Genomic DNA, 23,010 nt, shown 5'->3' on the forward strand with positions numbered 1-23,010 from the left:
ATTCACAGCTCACCAATTAAATAATATTCATGGGATACAAAAAAGTTATTCTTATTGTATACTTGCTTCGGAGTTTCCAATTCATGACCAATAACGATGCTGGACACGTGCTTATAGTCAATTTAGGATTAGGAGAGGAAAATTAGTTTAACACTCATTGTTATAAGAGACCGAGAAATGCTCTGCATCTGCGGGAAAGAAATCGTTGGTTAGTTGAGAAGGAAACTCATGTGAAACTCCTTGGCGACAAAAGCGACAAAATATTTATTGAAAACGAAGTTATTTTGAAAACAAAAAGACGAAAACTGTGTTTCAAATCAATCCAACGCAAGATCAATGTGCTTCGTTTAAAAATCTTCTACAACAAGATCGATTCCGCACTAAATAATGTTGTGTTCTTCGATGCAGACATTAGTTTTATCACTTCTCGTTCTCCCACACTAGCTGGCGTGATCAGCATCAGCATGATCGATTGCACACTGGTTAAACAAATTTCTGCTATGCGAGGTAGATTTTTTTCACTTCGCTTTCTCCCGGACTAGCTGCCGTCCCATGACCAGCAGCCTGATGATCGATTCCGCATTCATATTGTGCAAATAGTAAAAAAATATCGCAAAAATTAAATTTGAATCATGGAAATATTTTGTTCAGCTGCGCAGCCAAAATTTTTGATAATATGAAGTAAAGTTTGATTTCAAATTTGCTTCGAAATTCCGCGGAATTCCGTTAAATTTCGTTAGAAGCTAGTTTTTTCTAGCGAAATTTTTGTAATTTTTCGAAACGAAACGAAATCAAGAAATCAGATTTCGCCACACTCAAATTCCGCGAAATTCCGCGGAATTTCGTTTCGAACCACCTGAAACGAAATTTTTCGAAATACCGCATATGCTTATCTTCCGTGGAAATTCTAAATAATGCCTCGAATAAAAAAAAATATTTGGAAAATTTAAAAAATGTGATAGAACTCACAAAGAGCGTAAAAAACTTCATTTCAAAATTCCAAATTTGAAAACAAGAATCCAAAAACAAAAAATCAACGGTAATATCAAAGTGTTTCATGTGGCATTGGCTATTTAATTTCTCATGAAAATTCAGAAGATTTTTTCTTGAAAAATTTAGAAGTCTTCTTCTTCTTCTATGGCTCCATATTCCAACTGGAAGTTGGTCTGCTTTTCAACTTAGTTTATTCTATTAGCATTTCCTCAGTTATAAATTGAAAGTTTTAAATGCCAGCAATTGTACGATTGTATATCTTGTGTAGCAAGTACGAAGGATACATTATACCTAGGGTGTCGACAATGTTTGACACCCGAAAACATCCTAGACAGGAACGAGAATCGAACTCGTCATCTCCGGATTGGCAATCCTATGCCTTTGCTCGTAAGGCTAACTGGAGACTAAACATTTTGAAGTGCACTCCCTAAAATGCTCGAAAACCTTATTTTGGAAATAAAATAGAATTTCTGGTGAAGATTCGGAAGAACTTGTCGAAGAAATTCATTAGAATGTAAAAAAAATATGAAAATATGAACATTTTTTTCCACCAAAAATTATATGTATTTCCCACGAGACTGTTTTAAATTTTCAGACAGAATTCACATGGAATTTTTTCGGCATTTACACTGGCGATATTTTGTTTTTTTCATGACCAATTTGTAGCAAAATTTTCCAGAGAGAATTGTTCAAAAAACATTCTGAATGCTAGCACTTTATCAGGATTGTATGAAGTAAGGTCAAAGTTTTTACAGGAAATTTTTTTACTGGATTTTTCCTGAATATCCACAAGGCATTCTTTTGAAGTTTTTTCTTGAATTATTGTAAAAACATGAACAGTTTTCAAAATTGTAGCTGTAGTCCGCTGATGCAAAAGTGTCGGCGGCGTGATGCCAAAAACCATCTGCGGCGGAATTTTTAGAAAATATTTTTTCATTTTTCTTTCCCAATTTTTTTTTTGTGAAAATTGAGACTGAAACGCAACCTGCTTTTTCGTTTATTTTTTTTTATGGAAATAGGATCTAAAGCTAAGTTGGCCAAATAACTCAGATATGCATCGGCGTTGCGACCGACGCTGCGTTACCGGGTTTTCTCGATGCTTAATGCTAAATTCATTTTAACACTGAATTGAAAAGACGCTACGTAGGCATCGGCCCTAAGATGCGCTTTGCGTTTAATGATTAAATCATTAAATTTTGATGATTTGTATTTTTTACACCGCTATTGTTATTTACCAAAAATTTTCGTGTTAAAAAAAACCACGTGGTTCGAGAGCAACACCCCCCCTCCCCCCCTATATGACCACGTGGTTTCTGGACGGCCCCTAAGCCTTATATTACATTATTATGCTGTTAATTGCAGCTGCAATGCAGAGACAACTCTCAAACTGATAAACTTTCGATATCAGTTCAACATGACAAGTAAAAAGTACAAGATTGACAGATGGTTTTGTGGTCCTAAACTGTATTGCCGTTCACAATACCAAGGGTATCTATCATCCGTTGTTAATTCAAATATTTACCGCCTTAGAACGGCACCAACAATACTATGGATCCCGGCCTATCGCGTCCCGTTCATCATCACCCGGTCCAATGATGATACGGAAAGTATAATGCAAGCTGACAGAAACCGTTCCTAAACACGTTTGCATATATTAAGTTGTGAATCCAAAGGCTTCGGTCAATATTGACACAAACTCGCACATGCCAGCAGCAGTAGCGGCGAAGAGAAGTCCGACTACGGTTCAGCTGCATAATTCATTCGGTATGTGTGCGCAGTTGTTGTTGTTAGCGCGCTGGCTGGTTGCAGCGAATGGCCACCCCACAAATGCAATCGATCCGGGCAGCAAAATTAATTCCCCATGGTGAAGTATTTTTATCCTAATTAGTCTGTGAAGAAATAGAATTGTAAGCAATTGAACATATTTCAATTCAAAATTAGTTCAATAAAAATTATTAGTTTTCAGGCGAAAATGAACATTTGAAGAATGTAACAGGAGTCGCACTTAATTTCAAAATAGAAAATTCGATTTTGAAATGTAAATTCCACTACTAAGAAGTACGACGTACCTGTAAACGGATTTGCATCTTAATAGCATTGATGATGATGTGGCAGAAAATTTCCAGTTTTCTCATGAAACGTTTACATTTTAATCCTCATAGTAAGAATTGACAACCGGGTGACAGAAACCGAAGCTCATCATCGTCGTTGTCATACCGCATCGGTAGGTACGCTTCTGGTGGTGAGCTCTCATGATGAGTATATTTAATCGTATTAAATATTGGCCACGAGTGGAGCGGAGATTGGATGATATGCCTATAAGCCGGCGTTGTGACACTGTGGGTTGTTGATGTCGATGGGGATGCTATCTGCTCTGATTGGCAGCTGAAGCGTTAGTTGGTTGTTGACTTGAGGTGGGTTGTATGAGCCGGAAATGAACTTCTTGTAAAGGGTACTTTGAAGAAGGCTTGAATAAGTTAGATTGATGACTCCAATATTTGAATTATCGGTTCCTGGTTAATAGGCTGCAGGCAGTTAGATTGAGTGCCGCTGAACCGGAACTGTTAGGGAAAATAGCTAAAGGCGAGATGGAATGGAACTGTGTGCGAAAACTGGCTTCGTGCCAAAGTTCACGTAAATCATCTTTCCAAAAAGGAAATGGCAGATACCAAAAGCATCATCATACGTATAACATGGTAGCTTAACACAAGGATACATTCGCTGAAAAAAACTTGCGCGGATACATTCGTGCAGAAAATCGTTGTAACTAAATTTTCAAATAGCTATATCTCAGTCGTTTTTATCCCGATTTTCACCAATCTCTTAGCCATCTCTTCTAGTTGCTGGAAATTACAATATTGTGTCTAGGGGTTTCAATTTTTCGCTAGATCTGTGGGAGTAAATCAACGGATTCTGAAAATGGAATTCTGGTAGTATCAAGCTCTATCTGGAATAAGGGCGAATGTCACAAGAGGGGATTCTCTTCGACTTCCTCTCTTTTTAATAAAAGTGACAAGCAGCAGATTTCTTTGTGGTTTATCACCTCAGGATGATAAAGAACAATGCGAACTTGCATTCTTGCATTCTTGCACCTTTTCAGCCAAATGACCCTTTCGGTCTAATGACCCTTTCGGCTAAATCATCCTTCGGCCAAACGACCCTTTCGGCCAAATGACACTTTCGGCCAAATGACCCTTTCAGAAAAGTCAACATTGTTGGCAAATGACAATAAGCAAATGATGTTTTCGGCCATTTTTCCAAATGATTATTACGGCAGGGAAGGACCACAAGGCCAGACGTTGTTTGGCTAAACAAACCATTAGGCTGAAACCCGTCTGGATGAAAACGTCATAAAGGTCGAAAATATCCTAAAGGCCAAACATATCGAATAGGTCAGTTGACCGGAAATACTGTTTGGTCGAAATGGCTGGAAATTGAAAATGAGCCAAGAAACGAGGTGAACAGGCCCAGGGCCGAAAACCTCATTGATAAATCATAATAATAATAAATAAGCCAAGAAGGGAAAATAGAAAATAGTTTAAGTTGCGAGCGAGATTTGAAGAACCGTACGCTGGAATGATAGCGCTGAACATCAATATAGAAAACATTCATCTAGGTAACTTAGACACGAACTACAACGGTAGCGGTTTGATGCACTAAGGAGTTGGGAGTAAAACGCGCACAGCAATAGTTTGTGAGGAGGAGGTGAGCCAGCCAAGGGTTAAGCCCAACCTCCTTAATAAAGATAGAAAAAATATATTTTTTGAGTATTGTATAACATTTCGCCGAAAACCATTTCGCGGTAGAACATTTTGCTGAATAATATTTGGCGGTATGTACCTTTTTGCGTTACGATATTTGGTGGTTTGTACCTTTTCGCCGAATGACTTTTGGCGGAATGTACCATTTCGCGGAATGCACCATTTCGCGGAATATTAAAAATAATGGCTTAATGTTCTTTCAGCATTTCCACAATTATTGTCGGCGTAGCACCAACTTAGAATTCGGAAGTCGAGACTTCCGAACCGAACTTTCATCTTAAATTTTTTCTGTCAAACTAATTGATGCGTTGTTTTGCGCATTTTTAGGCGAATCCAGCGCACTACTTCCGAAGTTGGGAAAGTGGGCTGTATTTGGAGAAAAATCCGACTTCGGTATAAAAAGCGTTCTAACTTTGTTCCGGATAGACAATATTACCTATTATTAGTTTCACACGAGATTAACACGTTAGAACTATTATACCTGAAAAGTCGAAAAACTTGTTTTCGATAAAGTACCTAGACCGGGCCAGAAGTTGAACCTCCTTCAGTATAGTCTTGCTTGGTAGTCACGCTTTTTCCCGCACGGCTAAGGAAGGCCTCCCAGAATATGTAGAAGAAGTTTTCAAAATTTTAATTGTCCTTTACAAATCCTATCTAATATCTGGCAGATGGGTCAGATAAGACAAAGGGATTACCTCCTCTCTTTACCTTGTTACGGATGGACGTTTTTTATGAAAAATCCTTTATTTCTTCCTTTCGCCTTATACCGAAAAATCGTATTTATTTAAATATGGCATTACATCCTCCCTTCGCCTTGTACCGGACAGACGCCACCATTTCAAAACGGCATTACCATTTCTTTCGTCTCATACAGGGCAGATTCGTTCTTTTAAAGAAGGTTTTATCAACTTCTTTTGCCTTATACCGCGCAGATGCGTCCATTTAAAGAAGGCATCACTCCTACCTTCGCCTTATACCGGGCCGACGCCTTCCTTCGAAGAAGGAATTATAAACTCCTTTCGCCGGGCAAATGCACCCATTTAAGGAATGCATTACTCCTCCCTTCGCCTTATACCGAGAAGACGCGTTCTTCTAAAGAAGGCATTATCAACTCCTTTCGCCTTGTACCGGGCAGACTAGAGATGTTCGGGTTTCGGGTTTTGAAACCCTAATCCTGACGGGTTCGGGTTTGAAAAATTAACAGGTCCGGGTCGAGTACGGGTTTAAGAAATAAAACACTGAATATTATTTGCTTATTTAGTTGGAATTTTTTGGCAAAACTCTAGTGCGGGCCTAAATAATTAAATTGTGTCGGGTTTGAGTCGAGTACGGATTAACGAATGCAAAAATTCTCGGGTACGGGTCGGGATCGGTTTTAAAATTTCTTCATTCGGGGTTCGGGTCGGGTCCTGGTTTGAAGGAAATTTACAAATCGGGATCGGGTAGATTCGAGTTTGCAAAATGTGAAACGCGACCATTTCTAGCACAGACGCATCCATTAAAAATAGGCATTATCTTCTCCCTTTGCCAGGCAGATGCGTTAATTCATATAAGGGACTACCTCCTTTCTTATCTTTATATCGAGCAAACGTGTCCATTTCAAGAAGGCATTGCTCCCTCACTTTGCGTTATAACGACCGGAGGTGGTCATTCAAAGAAGGCATTTACTTCTTTCATTACATTAAATCACAATCTAAAAGAATTAAGCCTTGACTGCATGTAATTAAGCTGAAATCCATAAAAATATGCCAATGATAGTTATTCCAACTAAATTCCGCCAAATGGCATTCCGCGGAATGATTTTCGGTGAAAAGGTACATTCCGCGAAATGTCTTTCGGAAAAACGGTGCATTCCGCGAAACGTGTTGATACATTCCGCGGAATGTCGTCCGCGAAAAAAAATCCTCGAAGTGTTTTTCGGCGAAATAGTATAAGGTACACCGCGGTGCACCGGGGCAAGTTGAAATGCGGGGTAAGTTGAAACGGAAGCTGTAATTCAGATAGGAAAAGACCGAATGCTCTGATATTTTTTTCAACAGACTACTCGTCTAAACGCACCTTCTGACTGCCATTCCCGAAAGATTGCAGCTTTCAAAGGCAATCCCTGCCATTTTTTATTTTTCGCCCTTTGCAAAGTCCAAAACAACTATTTGACATGCCAATGAAATAGGTCTCAAACAATGTTTGGAAAAGTTTTTTAACCAAATTTTTCACGGTAGGTAATCATTCAATGCATAAGTTTTATGACTATGAAAAATCGATGCAAGACCCGTTTTAATTTTTGTATTTTGGTTGTTTGATCTTGCTCTGCATGTTCAACTCATCGGGGCAAATAGAAATGCGTGGTGCGGGGCAAGTTGAAACAACAATTCAAAACGTCACCCTTGCAATTAAAAGTAATTTTTTTTTTCCAGAATTCAGCATGGTTTCAAAAAACATACATTCGAAAAACACAAATTTATAAAAATATGCAAACTTCTGAACATAAATTTAATAAATTTCTGCCCATTCCGTCATGAATGCAATCCTCCTACAATGTCCACTAGAATGAAAAGGGGTCATGCTTAAACTGCAGTTTTGAGATTCTTAATCTACGAGCACTGACTCTCAGAAAAATAAAACATAGAGTATGAAAACATTTCGTTAACTCCACCTTTCACTTCCCCAGCTGCCTATTTCTCCAATCGAAGAGCTTATGAGAGATGTGATGGCTGGTTAGTTAATGTGCATTTGTGAAGAAGCCACAATCGAATTAATCAGCTGCGCAATATACAAGTGAACCAAATAATGAAACATCCTGAATAGTAATCCGAGTGGTCACCAATAGGAGGAAATCAATTTGATAAATTTTCAGCGAAGTGCGTTCTCCAGAATTTGGTCTCTGAAAATACGCTTGTGGCTTTGTTGTACACTGCCCTCATTCGCATAAGAGTCCCATGCCATTTTCGCTGACTTGAGTAATTTGCAGTTGAATTTAAAAAACTTGTTTTACGTGGAGAAATACAAAAAAATAATAAATTGAAAAAAATTGGTATTTTTCCAAATTATTGACAAAACATTCTTTATCCGTATTTATTGCTCTGGAACAATTAAATGCACCATAAGTTTATTTTTTGTGTAAAAGAGTATCTATCAAAATCTGGAATCTGCTTTTTTATGCGAGTAAATATCAAGATGAGACAACAAAAGTGGGATTTGTTTTCAAATTTCGAGAACGAAGCCTACTATTTCATCAGTTTTTCTTAAACAGGAGACAATTTTCAGCGAAAGAAAATTAAAATCGTCAAAAACTTACATGGGACTCTTATGTGAATCCTGGCAGTTTTATAGTCACCTTTACAACCTCGTGCTTCTTGAGTGTCACTGAGTATATACATGTTGTTATTAATACGGAAAAATTAGCTTACGTCTGAATATAACACAGTGTTTCAACTTGCCCCGATTCGCGGGGCAAGTTGAAACGATGCATACAAAATTTAATTATAAAAATATTAATTATAAAATATTAAATATAAAAAATAGTTATAAACAAGTTTGTTAAGGTTGCTTATTTTTTATGTATAATATTTGGCCCGAACGAGCAAACACCGCAAACAGATTCAAAATATACCAAAGGGTGATTTTTTTACAGCACTTCGAATTTCAACTTTGAAAAAACCGTTTCAACTTGCCCCGGTGTACCTTACAACCGTTTGTGTGTAGACAAAAGATTGTTAAAATACTATATATAATAGCTTTGTTTGTCTGTCCGGTGACTAGCCAACCAGACGCAGCACGCGGGGAAATTCTAACAAAAAAATAAAATATTTGACACTTCAATTGTTTTTTACTATCAGATGCAGAAAACAAAACCAGTGACAACTTTAGACAGCCAGACACAGCATTTGATGAAAAAATCACAGGCAACAGACGTTGAAAATTTTGATTTTTTCTTAATGCATGAATTAATGAACCGTTTATACTGAAAAAAAAATACACTTGCCACGTGCGCTACTGCGTCCACAAATAAACTAGTTATAAATAATGGAATGATATTGGAACAGGTTTAGTCGCATCCAAAGTCGTATTTCTAATCGTCAATAATCGATAGCATCCGTATAAAATTTGCGAAACAAGGAAGCTATTTCATGTATCCATGTATATTGTATGTGTGTATGTTATTAATTAATCTATTCAAAATATAATTTTAGTTTGATTGCAAGTCTGCTACAGAAAAAATAGTTTTTTGGACCAATTCCGAACATGACCCATTCTAAGGTGTGCGCCACCGCCGAAGAATTTCCAGAGTAAATCTTGTATGATGTTTAAAGGAAGGTCTGTAGTCTCCCTAGGATGTTCTGCAGAATTTTTGAGAAAGCTTCAGAGAATTTTCTGAAGAAGTTTTGTAGAATTTTCCGCGTAAGTTACAGACAACTTTCAAAAAAATTTCGGAGATTTCGCAAAGGAAATTTCAAAAAAACACGGAAACATTTCGCGAGGAGAAAATTGAGCTGCTTTGAGCTTGATTGACTGCCCATAGCTGCTACTCCATTATGACCAGATCAGCTGTTTTTGCACAGAGAACCAACGTTTGGTGAAAATTGTGAACTTTTTTACCGCACTTTAGGGTATTGCTTTCTTGGATTAGTGTCTTCTGAAATAAATTTTACAAAAATATAACCGATTTTTGCCACAGGTCGCGCTTCCTTAATAAACTATTTTTAAATATGGTGTCTTTGGTAAAGTTGTAGTGTAAATAATTATAATTTTTCAAAAAACGATGATAGATGGACACTCGGTAACTTCAGCAGAACGGGGGAGCGTAAATGGAATCAGAGCGTAAAAAGAGGGAGCGTTATTTCGAATTTAGGGCGTAAAAAGAGGGAGCGTTATTTGGAATATTGAGCGTAAAAAGAGGGAGCGCTATTTGGAATTTGGAGCGTAAAAAAAGTTTGTAATCTTTTAGGTAAGCAAAATTTGATACTTAACTCACTTTTAGTCTTAAGATGTGTCTTTTACCAATTATGGTATTAGGGTCGTCCAAATTGTTTCCGTTATCATGGTCGTCCAATTGTTTGAATGCTGAGGCTTTAAGATGTTCTTGGTACGCCAAAAAATCAACAAGTCATAAGTGGTGCAGATCCTTGATAACGCACAGTAAGACGTTCATCATCGTTTTCACGTATTTAAAGTTTTACAAGAACCTTCTGGAGCTTGGACCTGTGTTTTGTGATACATTGGATAGAATGCGACCATTGCATAGGTTCACGGCCATCCAAGAAAACCCTGGAACAGGCCTTAAGATCTACACGCGTAACCAGAAATCTTTCGCCTTGTTTCAAAAATGGTACAACCCCTTTGTGGTACATAGAATTGAAAGCGTCCATTGCATAGGTTCACGGTCATCCAAGAAAACCCTGGAGTAGGCCTTAAGATCTACACGCGTAACCAGAAATCTTTCGCCTTGTTTCAAAAATGGTACAAGCCCTTTGTGGTACATAGAATACAATGCGTCAATTGCATAGGTTCATGGTCATCCAAAAAAAACTCTGGAATAGGCCTTTAAATCTACACGCGTAACCAGCGCTCTTTCGGCTTGTTTCAAAAGTGGTACGACCTCCTTGTGGTACATAGAATTGAATGCCCCATTGCATAGGTTCATGGTCATCCAAGGAAACCTTGGAAAGGGCCTGAAGATCTACACGCGTAATCGAAAATCCTTCAGCTTGTTTTGAAAGTGGTACAACCCCTTTGTGGTTGGTACATAGAATAGAATGCGTCCATTGCATAGGTTCATGGTCATCCAAGAAAACCCTGGGTAAGGGCCTAAAGATCTACACGCGTAATCTAAAATCTTTCGGCTTGTTTTGAAAGTAGTACAACCCCTTAGAAAAAGGCCTTAAAATCTACACGCTTAACCAAAAATCTTTCGCTTTGTTTCAAAAGTGGTACAAGCTCGTTGTGGTACATAAAATATAATGCGTTCATTGCATAGGTTCATGGTCATCCAAAAAAAAAACTCTTGAAAAGGCCTTAAGATCTACACGCGTAATCAGAAATCTTTCGGCTTGTTTCAAAAGTTTTATAACCCCTTTGTAGTCCATAGAATAAAATGTGTCCATGGCATATGCTAATGGCCATCCTAGAAATTTATGGAGTAATACTTTTAGGCTTACACCAATAACTAGTTGGTTTTTAACCTGATATAAATACGGTACATGGTCTATGCAATATTAGCCCGTTTTTTTTCCTTACGTTTCCGGCGTGAAGTTGTCTCGTTTCCGGTGTTGAACTTTGTCTGTAGATTAAAAAAACACCTCAATAAAGATATATAAAAAAAAAGTTGTCTCGTTCCAATTCATTCACATTTTGCATTTCCAATGAATAAACAGTTACGTACGTGATATGAATGAATTTTGTATACTACCTGGAACCAATGACAACAAGAACTACTTGGAATGCAAATATTTTAAAATGAGGTTACACACCGTGTTTGTTCTTCAATAACTGCCTGAAGCTAATGACAACAACTTTAACTACTTGGGATGCACACATTCCAACAGATGGAGTTGCGCAACTTGTTATTTTTTTCAATTAATGGTTCCATCATGGAGGGTAATCAGTAGACATTGACTCTACGGAATTCGTAGATTACTTCGAACCCATGACAATAACAAGCAGTACATGGAATGCGAAAATATACAGTTCATTTTCATTTATTTAGTCTACATCTAAACAGATAACACTGAATGAACAATTTGACGCCACAATACACGGTTCGAGGCCGCATCTCTCCATCCTCGAATACGCCCCACGCTCGCCAATTTATTTTGTACCTGGTCTGCCCATCTCGCTCGCTACGCTCCACGCCGTGTCGTACCTGCCGGATCGAAAGCGAACACCATCTTTGCAGGGTTGCTGTTCGGCATTGTCCTGCCCAACGTACCCTTCCGGCTTTAGCTACCTTCTGGATACTGGGTTCGCCGTAGAGCTGGACGAGCTCGTGGTTCATTCTTCGCCGCCACACACCGTCTTCTTGCACACCGCAAAAGATGGTTCTAAGCACCCGTCTCTCGAATACTCCGAGTGCTTGCCAGTCCTGCTCGAGCATTGTCCATGTTTCATGTCCGTAAGGACAACCGGTCTTATTAGCGTCTTGTACATGACATATTTGGTGCGGTGGCGAATCTTTTTTAACCGCAGTTTCTTCTGGAGCCCGTAGTAGGCCCGACTTCCACAGATGATGCACCTTCGTATTTCACGACTGACATTGTTATCAGCCTCGAAGGTATCCTCGTCTATCGTAACACTAATATACAGTATTGACCCGATTTTGTCACTCTCCGATTTTATCTACTCTGATTTTACCGACCCCGCATTTTTGTCGTTTTTATTATTTTCAAATAATACCGCAAACTACAATGATTTTCGTGAAATAACGTTCACCGCCTGTGGTTTATTATGAATTAATTCAGAGAACCTGTCAAGAATTTTGTAAGCCTCTTCGACAAGAAGTTACGGATTCCGTTCACGTATTTTGCCTTACCAAGGCATAAACTGATTCATATTAGCGAAACAAACAAAAAAATTTAAAATAAAAATTGTTCCAATTTTGTCACATTTTCTATTTCATCACCCAGAATTCACTAGGAATGATAAAATCTGGATGTTGCTGTACCAAGAAGAGGCCACAAAAAGTGTTCAACGCCCAAGAACTGCGTCCATTACGGAGCCTACGACCACAAAAAGAATTACTTTAAAGACAAACATAGACCAAGAAGGGGTCACACAACTTGTTTATTTTCAAATAACTGCCCCCATTAAGGAGGTTGATTCACCGACCTTGACTCTATGTTCGTAGACTACCAGGAACTCACGACAACAACAAGAACTACTTTAAATACACACATATATAAGGAAGGGGTCACACAACTTGTTTATTCTTCAATAACTGCCTCCAGTACGGAGGTTGATCCACAGACCTTGACTCTATGGAGTTCGTAGACTACCTGGCATCAATAACAACATCAAGATCTACTTGAAATACAAATATATACCTAGAAGGGGTCGCACATTTTGTTTTCTTCAATAACTGCCTCCATTACGGAGGTTGATCCACAGACCTTGACTCTGTGGAGTTCGTAGACTACCTGGAACCTACGACAACAAGAAGAACTACTTGGAATACAAACATATACCAAAAAGGGGTTTCACAACTTGTTTATTCTCCAATAACTGTCTCCGTTACGGAGGTTGATCCACAGACCTTGACTCTATGGAGTTGTTAAACTTCCTGGAAATCACGACAACAACAAGAACTACAAGGAATACAAACATATACCCAGAAGGGGTCACACAACTTGTTTATTCTTCAATAACTGCCTCCATTACGGAGGTTGATCCACAGACCTTGACTCTGTGGAGTTCGTAGACTACCTGGAACCTACGACAACAAGAAGAACTACTTGGAATACAAATATATACCAAAAAGGGGTTTCACAACTTGTTTATTCTTCAATAACTGTCTCCATTACGAAGGTTGATCAACATATCTTGACTGTGTGGAGTTCGTAGATCATGACAACAGCTTATACCACTTCGCATGCAAGCCTGTATTCTGTTTCTAGAACATCCGTAGTACTTAGATCATCTAAAAACAACCTCCGAAACTAATCCAAATTTGGCTCATATAAATGCTTGAAACTTTTTTTACGCTCCTATAGAGCGTAAAAAGAGGGAGCGTTATTTCGAATTTGGAGCGTAAAAAGAGGGAGCGTTATTTGAAATTTTGAGCGTAAAAAGAGGTTTTACAGTAAAATAATTTACACTTCAACTTTGAACATGAGAAATATAGAGCAAAAATACAAAGCTGGAGGAATCGAATGAGCCTGCGTTTGAACCCGTGACCTCCTGCGTATTCGGCAGAAGCGATATCCAAATGACTACCAAGCTCGTCAGGAAGAATTTCGCGAGTAGAAAATATGTGAAATTTTTTTCAGGGGATATTTCGATTTTTTCAAGTAAATTTTGACGAACTTTCCGAGGAAAAACCGACAAATTTGCCGAGTTAATCCCGAAGAATTGGCCTAGAAAGAAATTTTGAAGAATTTGTTGACGTAACGCGAAGAAAGTCCATGAAAATTGCTGAGACCTCAGAAAGTTTGCCGAGGAATTTTCGATTTTTTTACGAGTGTATCCTATAAAGAGTTTTCCGAGGAAACCCCGAAGATTTTTTCGAGGTAACTCTGAAGAATCTCCCGAGGAAATTCTTAAGAATTTTTCGATAAAATCTCAAAGGAATTCCCTGAGTAAACTTCAAAAATTTGTCGATGAAATTACGAAGAATTTGGAACCTTTGAAAAATAAGCCGATTTAAAAAAATTTACCGGGAGAATCCCGAAAATATTCCTAGTAAAGAAATTTCCGACACATATTTCCGAGGTAGATTCAAAAATTCGTCTAGGTAATCCCGTAGAATTGAGTTTGAAAATTCAAAACAAAAAACTGATCAATTTATCGAGTAAGACCCAAAGAATTTGACGATAAATTTCGAAGAGTTTCTTATAAAAAATCTTTTAAAAAATTCGTCAAGCAGTAAAAGGTGTGCGCTGGTCCATAAATCGTCGTCGTAGCTTTTTCATGAAGACTGTTCCTGAAATCTACACTTCCGGTTGCTGAACACGACACGATTTTTTCTTCGGCTGTTTTAGATTTTTGTTTTGTTTTAGGATCACTCCACTTTCACTGGAACTGCTTTACCAACCACTAACCACAGATTTTTTCACTTGTACGGTTACCCAGATTGAGTCAAGGTACCCTTACCTATGTAAGAGTAACCACGGTTTTGCAGAAACTGGGTCACTTTTACATAATTCTGGGTAGACCAAGGTTAGCGTGTAGTCTATTTTTTGACGGACGAAAAAAGAATCGCGTTTTTCTCCTAACGTAGCTTACTTCGATTGAGTTATGTCAATCAAATGATCAAACGTTTGGCTTTCCCAATTAGGGTCTCGCCGACATTTTCCACCAACACGAACGCACGGTTGTGGTTGCAAACAATCCCATTTGATTTTGCCGTGACAGCTGCTCGTGGTTGCAAACAAACTGAGTAAAAGTGTGAGTGAAATGTGCGTGTGCGTACACGATCGCAGAAAGCCTAATTAGGCCTCTTCAATCAATTCACCATATAAATGGCGTACCGTTTTGGCTCCCTAAAACAAAAAATTCCATCGGTTTTCAGTTCTGATGATCAAGATTGCAAATTAATTCAAGATCCTATGGAGAGAATTACACGAATAAAGCCAAAATGGTCATTTAAAACCAAGTGTTCGGAATATGAGCCATGTTCGGAATTGAAGCAAAACTGTACCTAGTTTTTCAACAGCAATTTATATTATTTATTCATTTATCACAATATTCCAGGCAAATATATCATAGCAAATATGAATGATAGGGTTGATTAAACACGGAGCACCGGGTCTATGAGATGAAAATTATTAAATAAAAATAGTTTGAATAAAAACATATTTTTCCAGGTACAGGTATTTGCTTTTTAAAAAATATTGAACACATATCTAGAAATCGATATCCATATTATTTGTTCACAGTTTATTTAATCTAATAGTGGTTTTCTGATTCCAATGAACACAACCAGAGTTCGAATGAATACGGACTGAAAACAAAAAACATACACAAAAAGACAATTTCTCTGGATGATGGTTTCTACCGCAAGTACCTACACTCAGGTAACTGGACTAGTGAAATTCAATAATTTCGCCTTATGAAACTACTTTTGGATTCAAAATCTAGCTTTCATAAGGTACATATGAAACTCATATGGTTCATATGATTTGCGTCACCTAAACATTGAAATTGCTTACGTCATACATAAGCTTTTCAAAACACCGCCTTATGAAATTCAACAATTATACTTGTGTGAAAAAGTCATACGTCAAACCTTTGAAAATACAAAAATGGCGCCTATCGTGGTAGACGAGCTAAAGTTGATAGCAGATTTGTTAAAAGGAGCTCCCGGATTAAATTTGGACCTTTTCCGACGTAAGTTTAACAATATTTGTAATCTCAGTGCCATAAGGTTGTTATTTGTTTATAGGAGCGAAAATCACAACGATTCAACTGATAACATTTACTGAGACCCAACTAGCAAGCGCGATAAAATCGAGCCCGGATATCGATACACCGGTTGACGAAAAGATATTATGGTCCTGGATTCTCGACTGGCGAAGAAGAAACGTAAGTAGTTCTTAAGCCTTTAATGCACTGCAACGGAACGGCGACTGTAATTGTCAAATCCTGTCCTTACCGTTGCCATTCCGTTTTACTGCGTTCGAGGCTTTACGAAACGTATATTTCTCCAAACCAGCTGTAGTACGAAAATTAATGAATATAACTTTTAATAGGGTCTGGATAACGCAACAATCGTTCCGGAAGAACCAGCTCACTCTTCGGTAGAAGTTTTGCATAAAACTGCAACTGATTTTGAGGTTAGTATACTCAAATCATAAAAATGTAAACACATTTCATCAATTTAAAATTACTTCTAGAACACATTTACTGGAAAAAGTTGTGATGCATCGATAAACGGTGAAGCAGAAACCGCTGAATCGTCCTCAGATAAGCCTCTTGATTTAAAAGTGGTATGTAACATTTCCGCAAGCTGAAAATTGGAAATTATTAGTTTTTTTTTATTTTTCTCTCAGAGCGCTTCCAAAATATACGATTTAAGTTGCGGCTTAGTCGTCAATAAGCCCGGCAGCAGTAGAAATAATTTTCCGGGAGGAAGAGTGACGGAATTGAACGGACATATAACATCAGAGCTCGTAACAGACGGAGATCCACACAACACAAGTCAAACAAAGGTATTTATCGTCGATATGGTTGAATTAAAATAGCACACTGGAATGCACTTTGCTAAATATAAATTACTTTCAAAAATTTGGTATGCTCAATGCAGTTGCAAACCGGAATGTACAACTAGCGCAGTTGGATTCATCTCACCATTCGTACGTTAAACCTAACTTTGGTAGTGGTGTGCTGTTTTCGTATGACGAAGCACTATACAGTGCACTACTCCGAAGGTTTGTAAGATAAAACCAACTTCGCTAGTCGCTCATTCCAGTTTTCAACTGGATTGAGTAGGCATATAATGTATACATTCATTAAAAAACACAATGCTAAGTGCAGACTAGTGATATTTGTAGTAATATAATATTCGTAATATTGAAGCCACCCGAATATTAAAAAAAAAATTTACAGCAAGTTCTCGATCAACCCCCGGAGGTTGACGCCATCGATGGTCTGCAAGTTTCAACATCTTCAGTTGGCGATACACCTTCCCGTTTGACCCCGGCTCTGCTGAAGGAGCTTATGCAGCAAACTGTATACGGCGAACAATTGCTGAAAGCCGCTGAAACTCACTGCTTGTCGGATTCTGGAAGAAAGTTTGTTGTCGACACGGTGGCAAGGTACCACTTAACCCGAAACTGTAAAACATCATCCGAAGTGGTAGAAGATCTAAGTACAGTAATATGCGGACTATTCAAAAAGGAAAACAAGGTGAGTACCAGAAAGAGAATGCATTTTTTATCTAAGGTCCTATAATTATTTTTAATTTTGGTGGTTGCCAATGTGATCGATCTTGTGTCGAAACAAAGTATTAAAAAAATAATCTCCGTTCTATCGATTCTTTGTATACCCCATACTAAAACAGACTGGTGCGTCAATAATATAAAAAAAAAATTTTATCAGATGTATGGAGTATCACTAAGATACATTTGTATTAGCTTTTTTTTTATTAAAGAAAACAATTTTGATAATTTGTTTTCGTATAATTATAATCTCCTTTTTTTAATATTTGTAATGCTGAAAATGATTATTATTTATTTTATTTTGCATTTCTTAAAAGGAAACATATTACATTCCGAAAGCCAAGAACCGTGGTAACCCTGCTGGCAAATTATACAGTCGTATAAATTATATTAAACAATCGGAACGTAAACGTGATCAAAAAGAGAAGCATCACATTTCAACGGACAACGATTTGGATAACGAACAACTGTTACCCGAGGTAGCAACAGCATTGGCCTGGTTGGAAATTAATAGGTTTCCTTGGGCGACTGTCCTGTCACAATGGGAACTAAGTTTTCCTGCCAGAAAAGCTGATCTACGTCAGTTTTCTAAGGCCGGTCAATTAATCAATACTTACCCACACCTCTCAAATGAGTGTGGATATCAACTGGTAATAATAGAATGAATATTTATATTTTTTTAAAGTTTGAGACAATTATACATGTTATATCTTTACAGCTGGATATCGAGTACCGTAAACTTGGTCTGGGAAATCCGACGGAACCATCGAAGAAATGGAATTCATTGTTTGAGCCCATTGCAAAATATGTCAGCAAGTATGCTAAGGATCCATCAGCTAAAGACTTGTCATATGCTTTGAGAAATAACGAGCTATCGATCGGTAAGAAACATGCATATCATAAGTGTCTAATTAATATTTTATATGAACATGCACAGACTGACACTATTATGCGCAAAAACTAAGATATTTGGATTCGTCTGTAGCAATACTATATAATAACGCACTTTGATTGCATTTAACATCAACTAAACTATTGCATAATGCATTGCAGTTAGAAATTTGTAAATTATAAAGAGGCATCCACAAAGCAATGCTATAACTTTGTGTCTAGCAGCATGATAACGACGGTTCGTCAGATGCAAACAGAGTCGTCACCAGTGTGTAAACCGACCGTTTTAACATTATCATACTAACCTCAGTTAATCATGTTTTATCGTCTAAATGGTCCAACGCAAATTCATGTATAGCAACAGGGGTTATGGGTTACCGCAGTATTCACGATAGTTCCTAATTGTATTAAATAATTTCGGAACAAGTGTCAGAGAAACAAACTACTTAAATACTAAACACGAAACTGATGATGCGGCAGGTGTCACGGTTTTGATGTTAGGGATAGGGGCTGTTCACAAATTACGTTACGCTGCAGGGGGAAGGAGAAGCCAAGACGTTATGCTACGTTTAGACAAGGTAAGTGAATTGAGCAAGTCGCTTGAATCGAACGCGAATGGAACGTGTATACACCTTAATTCAATTCACTTGAACGAAAAGAAAGTTAAACATGTTCAACTTTTGACTAGTCAATTGAATTCAACTGAGTTGTTCAATTCACTTACCCTGTCATTACGTAGCATTACGATTCATACCTACAAAAAAAACCTTACATACAAAAAGTGCCCCGAGGGGGAGGGTGTTGGTCCAAAATCACCATTTTTAGCGTTACGTATTTTGCGAACAACACAATTTATTAAATCAAAGAACTCCAAGAAAAAATGATTGCCTTTCCTCTTTGAATAAGGAGATCTTTAGTTCTGACAAAATTCATGGTGAAAACAACTCACGGGGATGACAAGCTACGCCATCTTTGTCACATCTTTTCTGAGTCACCAATACGAGTGCACTGCGAATGCAACACAAACAACTTCCAGGGTGAAAATGATATAAAACGAACGAAGGCATAGACAGTGTCTTACGCAAGTAGCATTCTAAAGAATTGAGCAAATAAGTTGAACATTCTTAAGTTTAGAGCATGGAATCGAGTCTTAAATAGTTTTAATTTATAGTTTGTACATTTTTTTTCACTATTTTCTCATGATTGTATCATGTTGCATTATTGAGTGAAATGGGCGTTTTGCATCATATTCTCCTGTAAAAACGTAAACATTCAAAATTCGCGCACATACTTTTGCAAAATAAATCAGTATTGGGGTGATTTGACACTGGGGGATAAATTTATCACCCAAAAAAGCACGAACAGGCGAACCTGTCAAAATCCATAGTGAAAAAATTGGGTGTCGTTCCCCTGAAACAACTCAAACTGAGCTTTAAATGATAATATTTTTTTAAATATTCAATGCATTATTTTTGTAAATAAAAACTAGAATAATTCTAGTTTATTCAGAATTATTCTTTTCTAAACTTTAAAATGTATTTTCACTTGCTAAAGTTTTGAAATTATTTCTAACAGTGTATTCCTATACTGTCAGAACAGAACAGAATGATCAAAACATTGAGTCAGTGGTTAGGTCTTCCATCGATTTTTTACACTGTTTTTAGCGTTTTTAAATAGTGTTAATGCTAATTTTAAACGTCCCAGAAAAATCCAGAACGCCTGGAGCGCTAAGCGGAATGACTGTTGGATAATGGAAAATAAACAGGTTTGTTTAATTGATATACATTTTATACATAACATGATGTAATATATTGCGTGATAACAACCAGTAATTTTTTTTAATTACAGGAATCACTGCCAGCGTATAGCATATGTTTAGAACCAACTGATGGTTTACGCTTGGATTTACGAAGTAAATCCGCCGCTAACCGCGGAATGGATTTTCATCTCAACGATCAATATTATCGACATATTGGAGAAGCCGATACACAGGTTTGTTTTAAAAAGGAAAACATCATACTGCTTAGTGATTAAAACCTGATTATGTTTGACAGAACCACAGTGCTGGCTGATCAGCTGGTTAAAAACAGGTAGTTTACCGACGGACCAGGTGGATCGATTAGGATCTGGCGGAACGATTAGGATCTTGCGGGACGATCAGAACCTTGCGGGCCGATTAGGACCAAGTTGTGCAACGAGAGAGTCGAAAAAGTGCTATTGAGAAAAATGGATATAATAAAGAAAAGTGATTTTTACGTGTGCATTGGTTTAAAGTATGGAATGAAGAAAAACTTCTGTGATATAGGGTGGGTTGGGCAGGTTTCACTGGTTTAGTTGAACAATTGAATAACAGTTGTTCCGAACAACTTATAGTTAACTAGTTAACTTGAAACCAAAAAACTTGATCATGTATCTTAAGGGGTTGTACAATAATTACGTAAGCACTAATGGGGAGGTCTGTCATTTTCTCATGCTCCATATAAACAAAAAATAATTTATCTATAATGATACCTGAAAAAAACGATGATTGGAATAAAGAAGCAGTACAGACGAATCTAAAAAAAAAATCCGCGCGGAATATCATATGGGTGAAAGGTAATTCGTTGTGTTCATGTTTATATAGCCAAGCTTTATCAGTTCTAGGGAATTTGAAGACCCCATTATGTTAAAATAAGTAGATTTAAAATTAATAAAACATTCTTATTGCTTCCAGATTGTCGACTACTGAATTTACTTCTGGCTTTAAATACGGTGCTCGTTCCAGTTAAGGCCTCGAAAGGTTTTAAGCCGACGGTAGCCACGGGCCAAGCAGAAACATTTCTGTTAGTCGACAACAAGGATCAAGCACTTAGTGAGTTGGAGAAAACTATACAAATATACGAAGAACAGAGGTTTGCAATTGCTCCGAAGCTCATCGTCGTTGGAGAGAACTTGACTGCTGCTACAGGTGAATGCCTGGTGGTATATAAAGATATAATCTACAATCTTGAAACTATTGTGCGTGGAGTTGACGTATTGTTGAAACTACAAATAGTCCTTGGATTACCGGTTGCTAAATTTTCAAAATTGGTGTGGGTATTCATCGAGCAATTCGTATACGAAGTACCTTCGAATTATGGCGGCTATTTATGTATCAATAAGTTAATCCATTTTTTGAATAGCCAGTCTGAAAATCAGCGATAATGTTACCGTGCTGCATAGTAGAATGCGCTTGTCAATTCAAGACAGCAGAGGAACTGATTGTCCATGTTCAACGTACACATAAGCCTCCAGTCGATTTTCTATATAAGTGTACATTCCCAGGATGCATTCAAATATGTTCAAAAATATATAGTTTTAAGAAACACGTAAAAACTCATAAGTTTGATTCAGTAGAGTTCAGTATGCTCGAATATCGCAATGAAATTTATAACGATTTGAAAATTGAAGAACCAACAAAAAAGGTTAGAAAGACTGACATCGTCAAAGATAACAGTGAATCATCCATCGACAAAAATTTGAATTTCATACAGAAAACAGCTGTAGAGTTCACGTTAGATATGCATCAGAGACCCAACTTTTCTAGATGTGATGTACGTGATATACAAAGGGCTACTCAACAATTTTGTTCCAAAGCTATTCAGCCTATTCGTAAGCTAAACATGACCGTAGGAAATTCAGAAACCCAGTATCAGTTCGAGGTATATTTGTCTCAATTACAACATTGTTTTGATTTCATAGACAGCGATTTCAAATTTTTTAAACATCTTGATAACATTGGTATTTTCAAAGCACCAGTAACAGTCACATTGAATCAGCATCCAAATCATAACCAATCAATACCTGCGGAATGTAGACAATCGTGTTTAGTTTTGAATCAAATTGAATTTCAAATTCGAACTTTTTCGAAATTGACAATGTTTTAGATAAAACGATTGAACACATGGCAGCATTGGAACAATCTTCCGATATACTCCATTTTATTAATGGAAGCGTATGGAAACAAATAAAAGCAAAATACGAGCAAGACGACTACATTATACCCATTTGGATGTATGCCGATGAGTATGAAGTGAATGATCCACAAAGCTCACACAGCAAAGTAGACTCGGTCTGTGGCATCTATTACACGTTTCCCACTCTACCAGAAGAGTACAAATCGAAGTTGGTCAATATTTTTGTAGCAGGTATAATTAGAAAAGTGGTGATAGATAAGGTTGGCGTGAATACTCTTGTTGAGTCATTGATTGTACCGTTTAAAAAAATCGAAAGAGAAGGAATTATGTTGAAACTGGGAGAAAGGCAGATTAGGGTACGTTTTGTACTGTCTTTATTTCAAGGTGATAATCTTGGAGTGCATACTTTATTATTGCTATCAGGAGGATTTAATGCAAATTTTTATTGTCGATTTTGCCGCAGACACAGGCTGCAGCTACAGACTGATTGCAAGGAACATGAAGAATGTTTAAGGAATAGACATAATTATGATGAAGATGTCGCTGCTGGTCGTCATTCGGAGACAGGAATCGCAGGAAATTCTGCATTCAATCAGTTAGACTCGTTTCATGTGATTGAAAATCCAAGTGTAGACGCAATGCATGATTTATTTAGCAATGGAGTTTGCAAGTATGGCCTTCTGTCTGCTCTCAATCACTTTATCTACAAGGAACATTTTTTTAACGTTACAGTTTTGAACACCAGATTAAATTTTATTAGTCGAACGTCTCAGGATGTAGCTTTGAAACGAATGCCAGACTTTGAGGAGACGTATAATAGAAAAACTAGAGCAAAAGTTGTTG

The 23,010-nt window shown here is 37.4% G+C and overlaps 1 protein-coding gene and 1 long non-coding RNA gene across 2 annotated transcripts; both read left to right on the forward strand.

The window, feature by feature from the left end:
• The first annotated feature begins 15,683 nt into the window (after positions 1 to 15,683).
• On the forward strand, positions 15,684 to 21,415 carry LOC134210493 (uncharacterized). Its single transcript, XM_062686537.1, has 8 exons — positions 15,684 to 15,791; positions 15,847 to 15,986; positions 16,154 to 16,237; positions 16,298 to 16,612; positions 17,010 to 17,309; positions 17,659 to 17,991; positions 18,060 to 18,222; positions 20,946 to 21,415. Exons 5-8 carry the CDS (start codon positions 17,121 to 17,123, stop codon positions 21,413 to 21,415), a joined length of 1,155 nt encoding a protein of 384 aa, XP_062542521.1. The 5' UTR covers positions 15,684 to 15,791; positions 15,847 to 15,986; positions 16,154 to 16,237; positions 16,298 to 16,612; positions 17,010 to 17,120.
• On the forward strand, positions 19,861 to 20,467 carry LOC134218281 (uncharacterized). The gene is made up of 3 exons (XR_009981297.1): positions 19,861 to 19,997; positions 20,081 to 20,224; positions 20,287 to 20,467. It is a non-coding gene; the product is annotated as an uncharacterized LOC134218281 (long non-coding RNA).
• Positions 21,416 to 23,010: the final 1,595 nt, after the last annotated feature.

This window comes from Armigeres subalbatus, chromosome 2 (assembly GCF_024139115.2).
Source record: "Armigeres subalbatus isolate Guangzhou_Male chromosome 2, GZ_Asu_2, whole genome shotgun sequence".
In the NCBI taxonomy this organism is placed as follows: Eukaryota; Metazoa; Arthropoda; class Insecta; order Diptera; family Culicidae; genus Armigeres; species Armigeres subalbatus.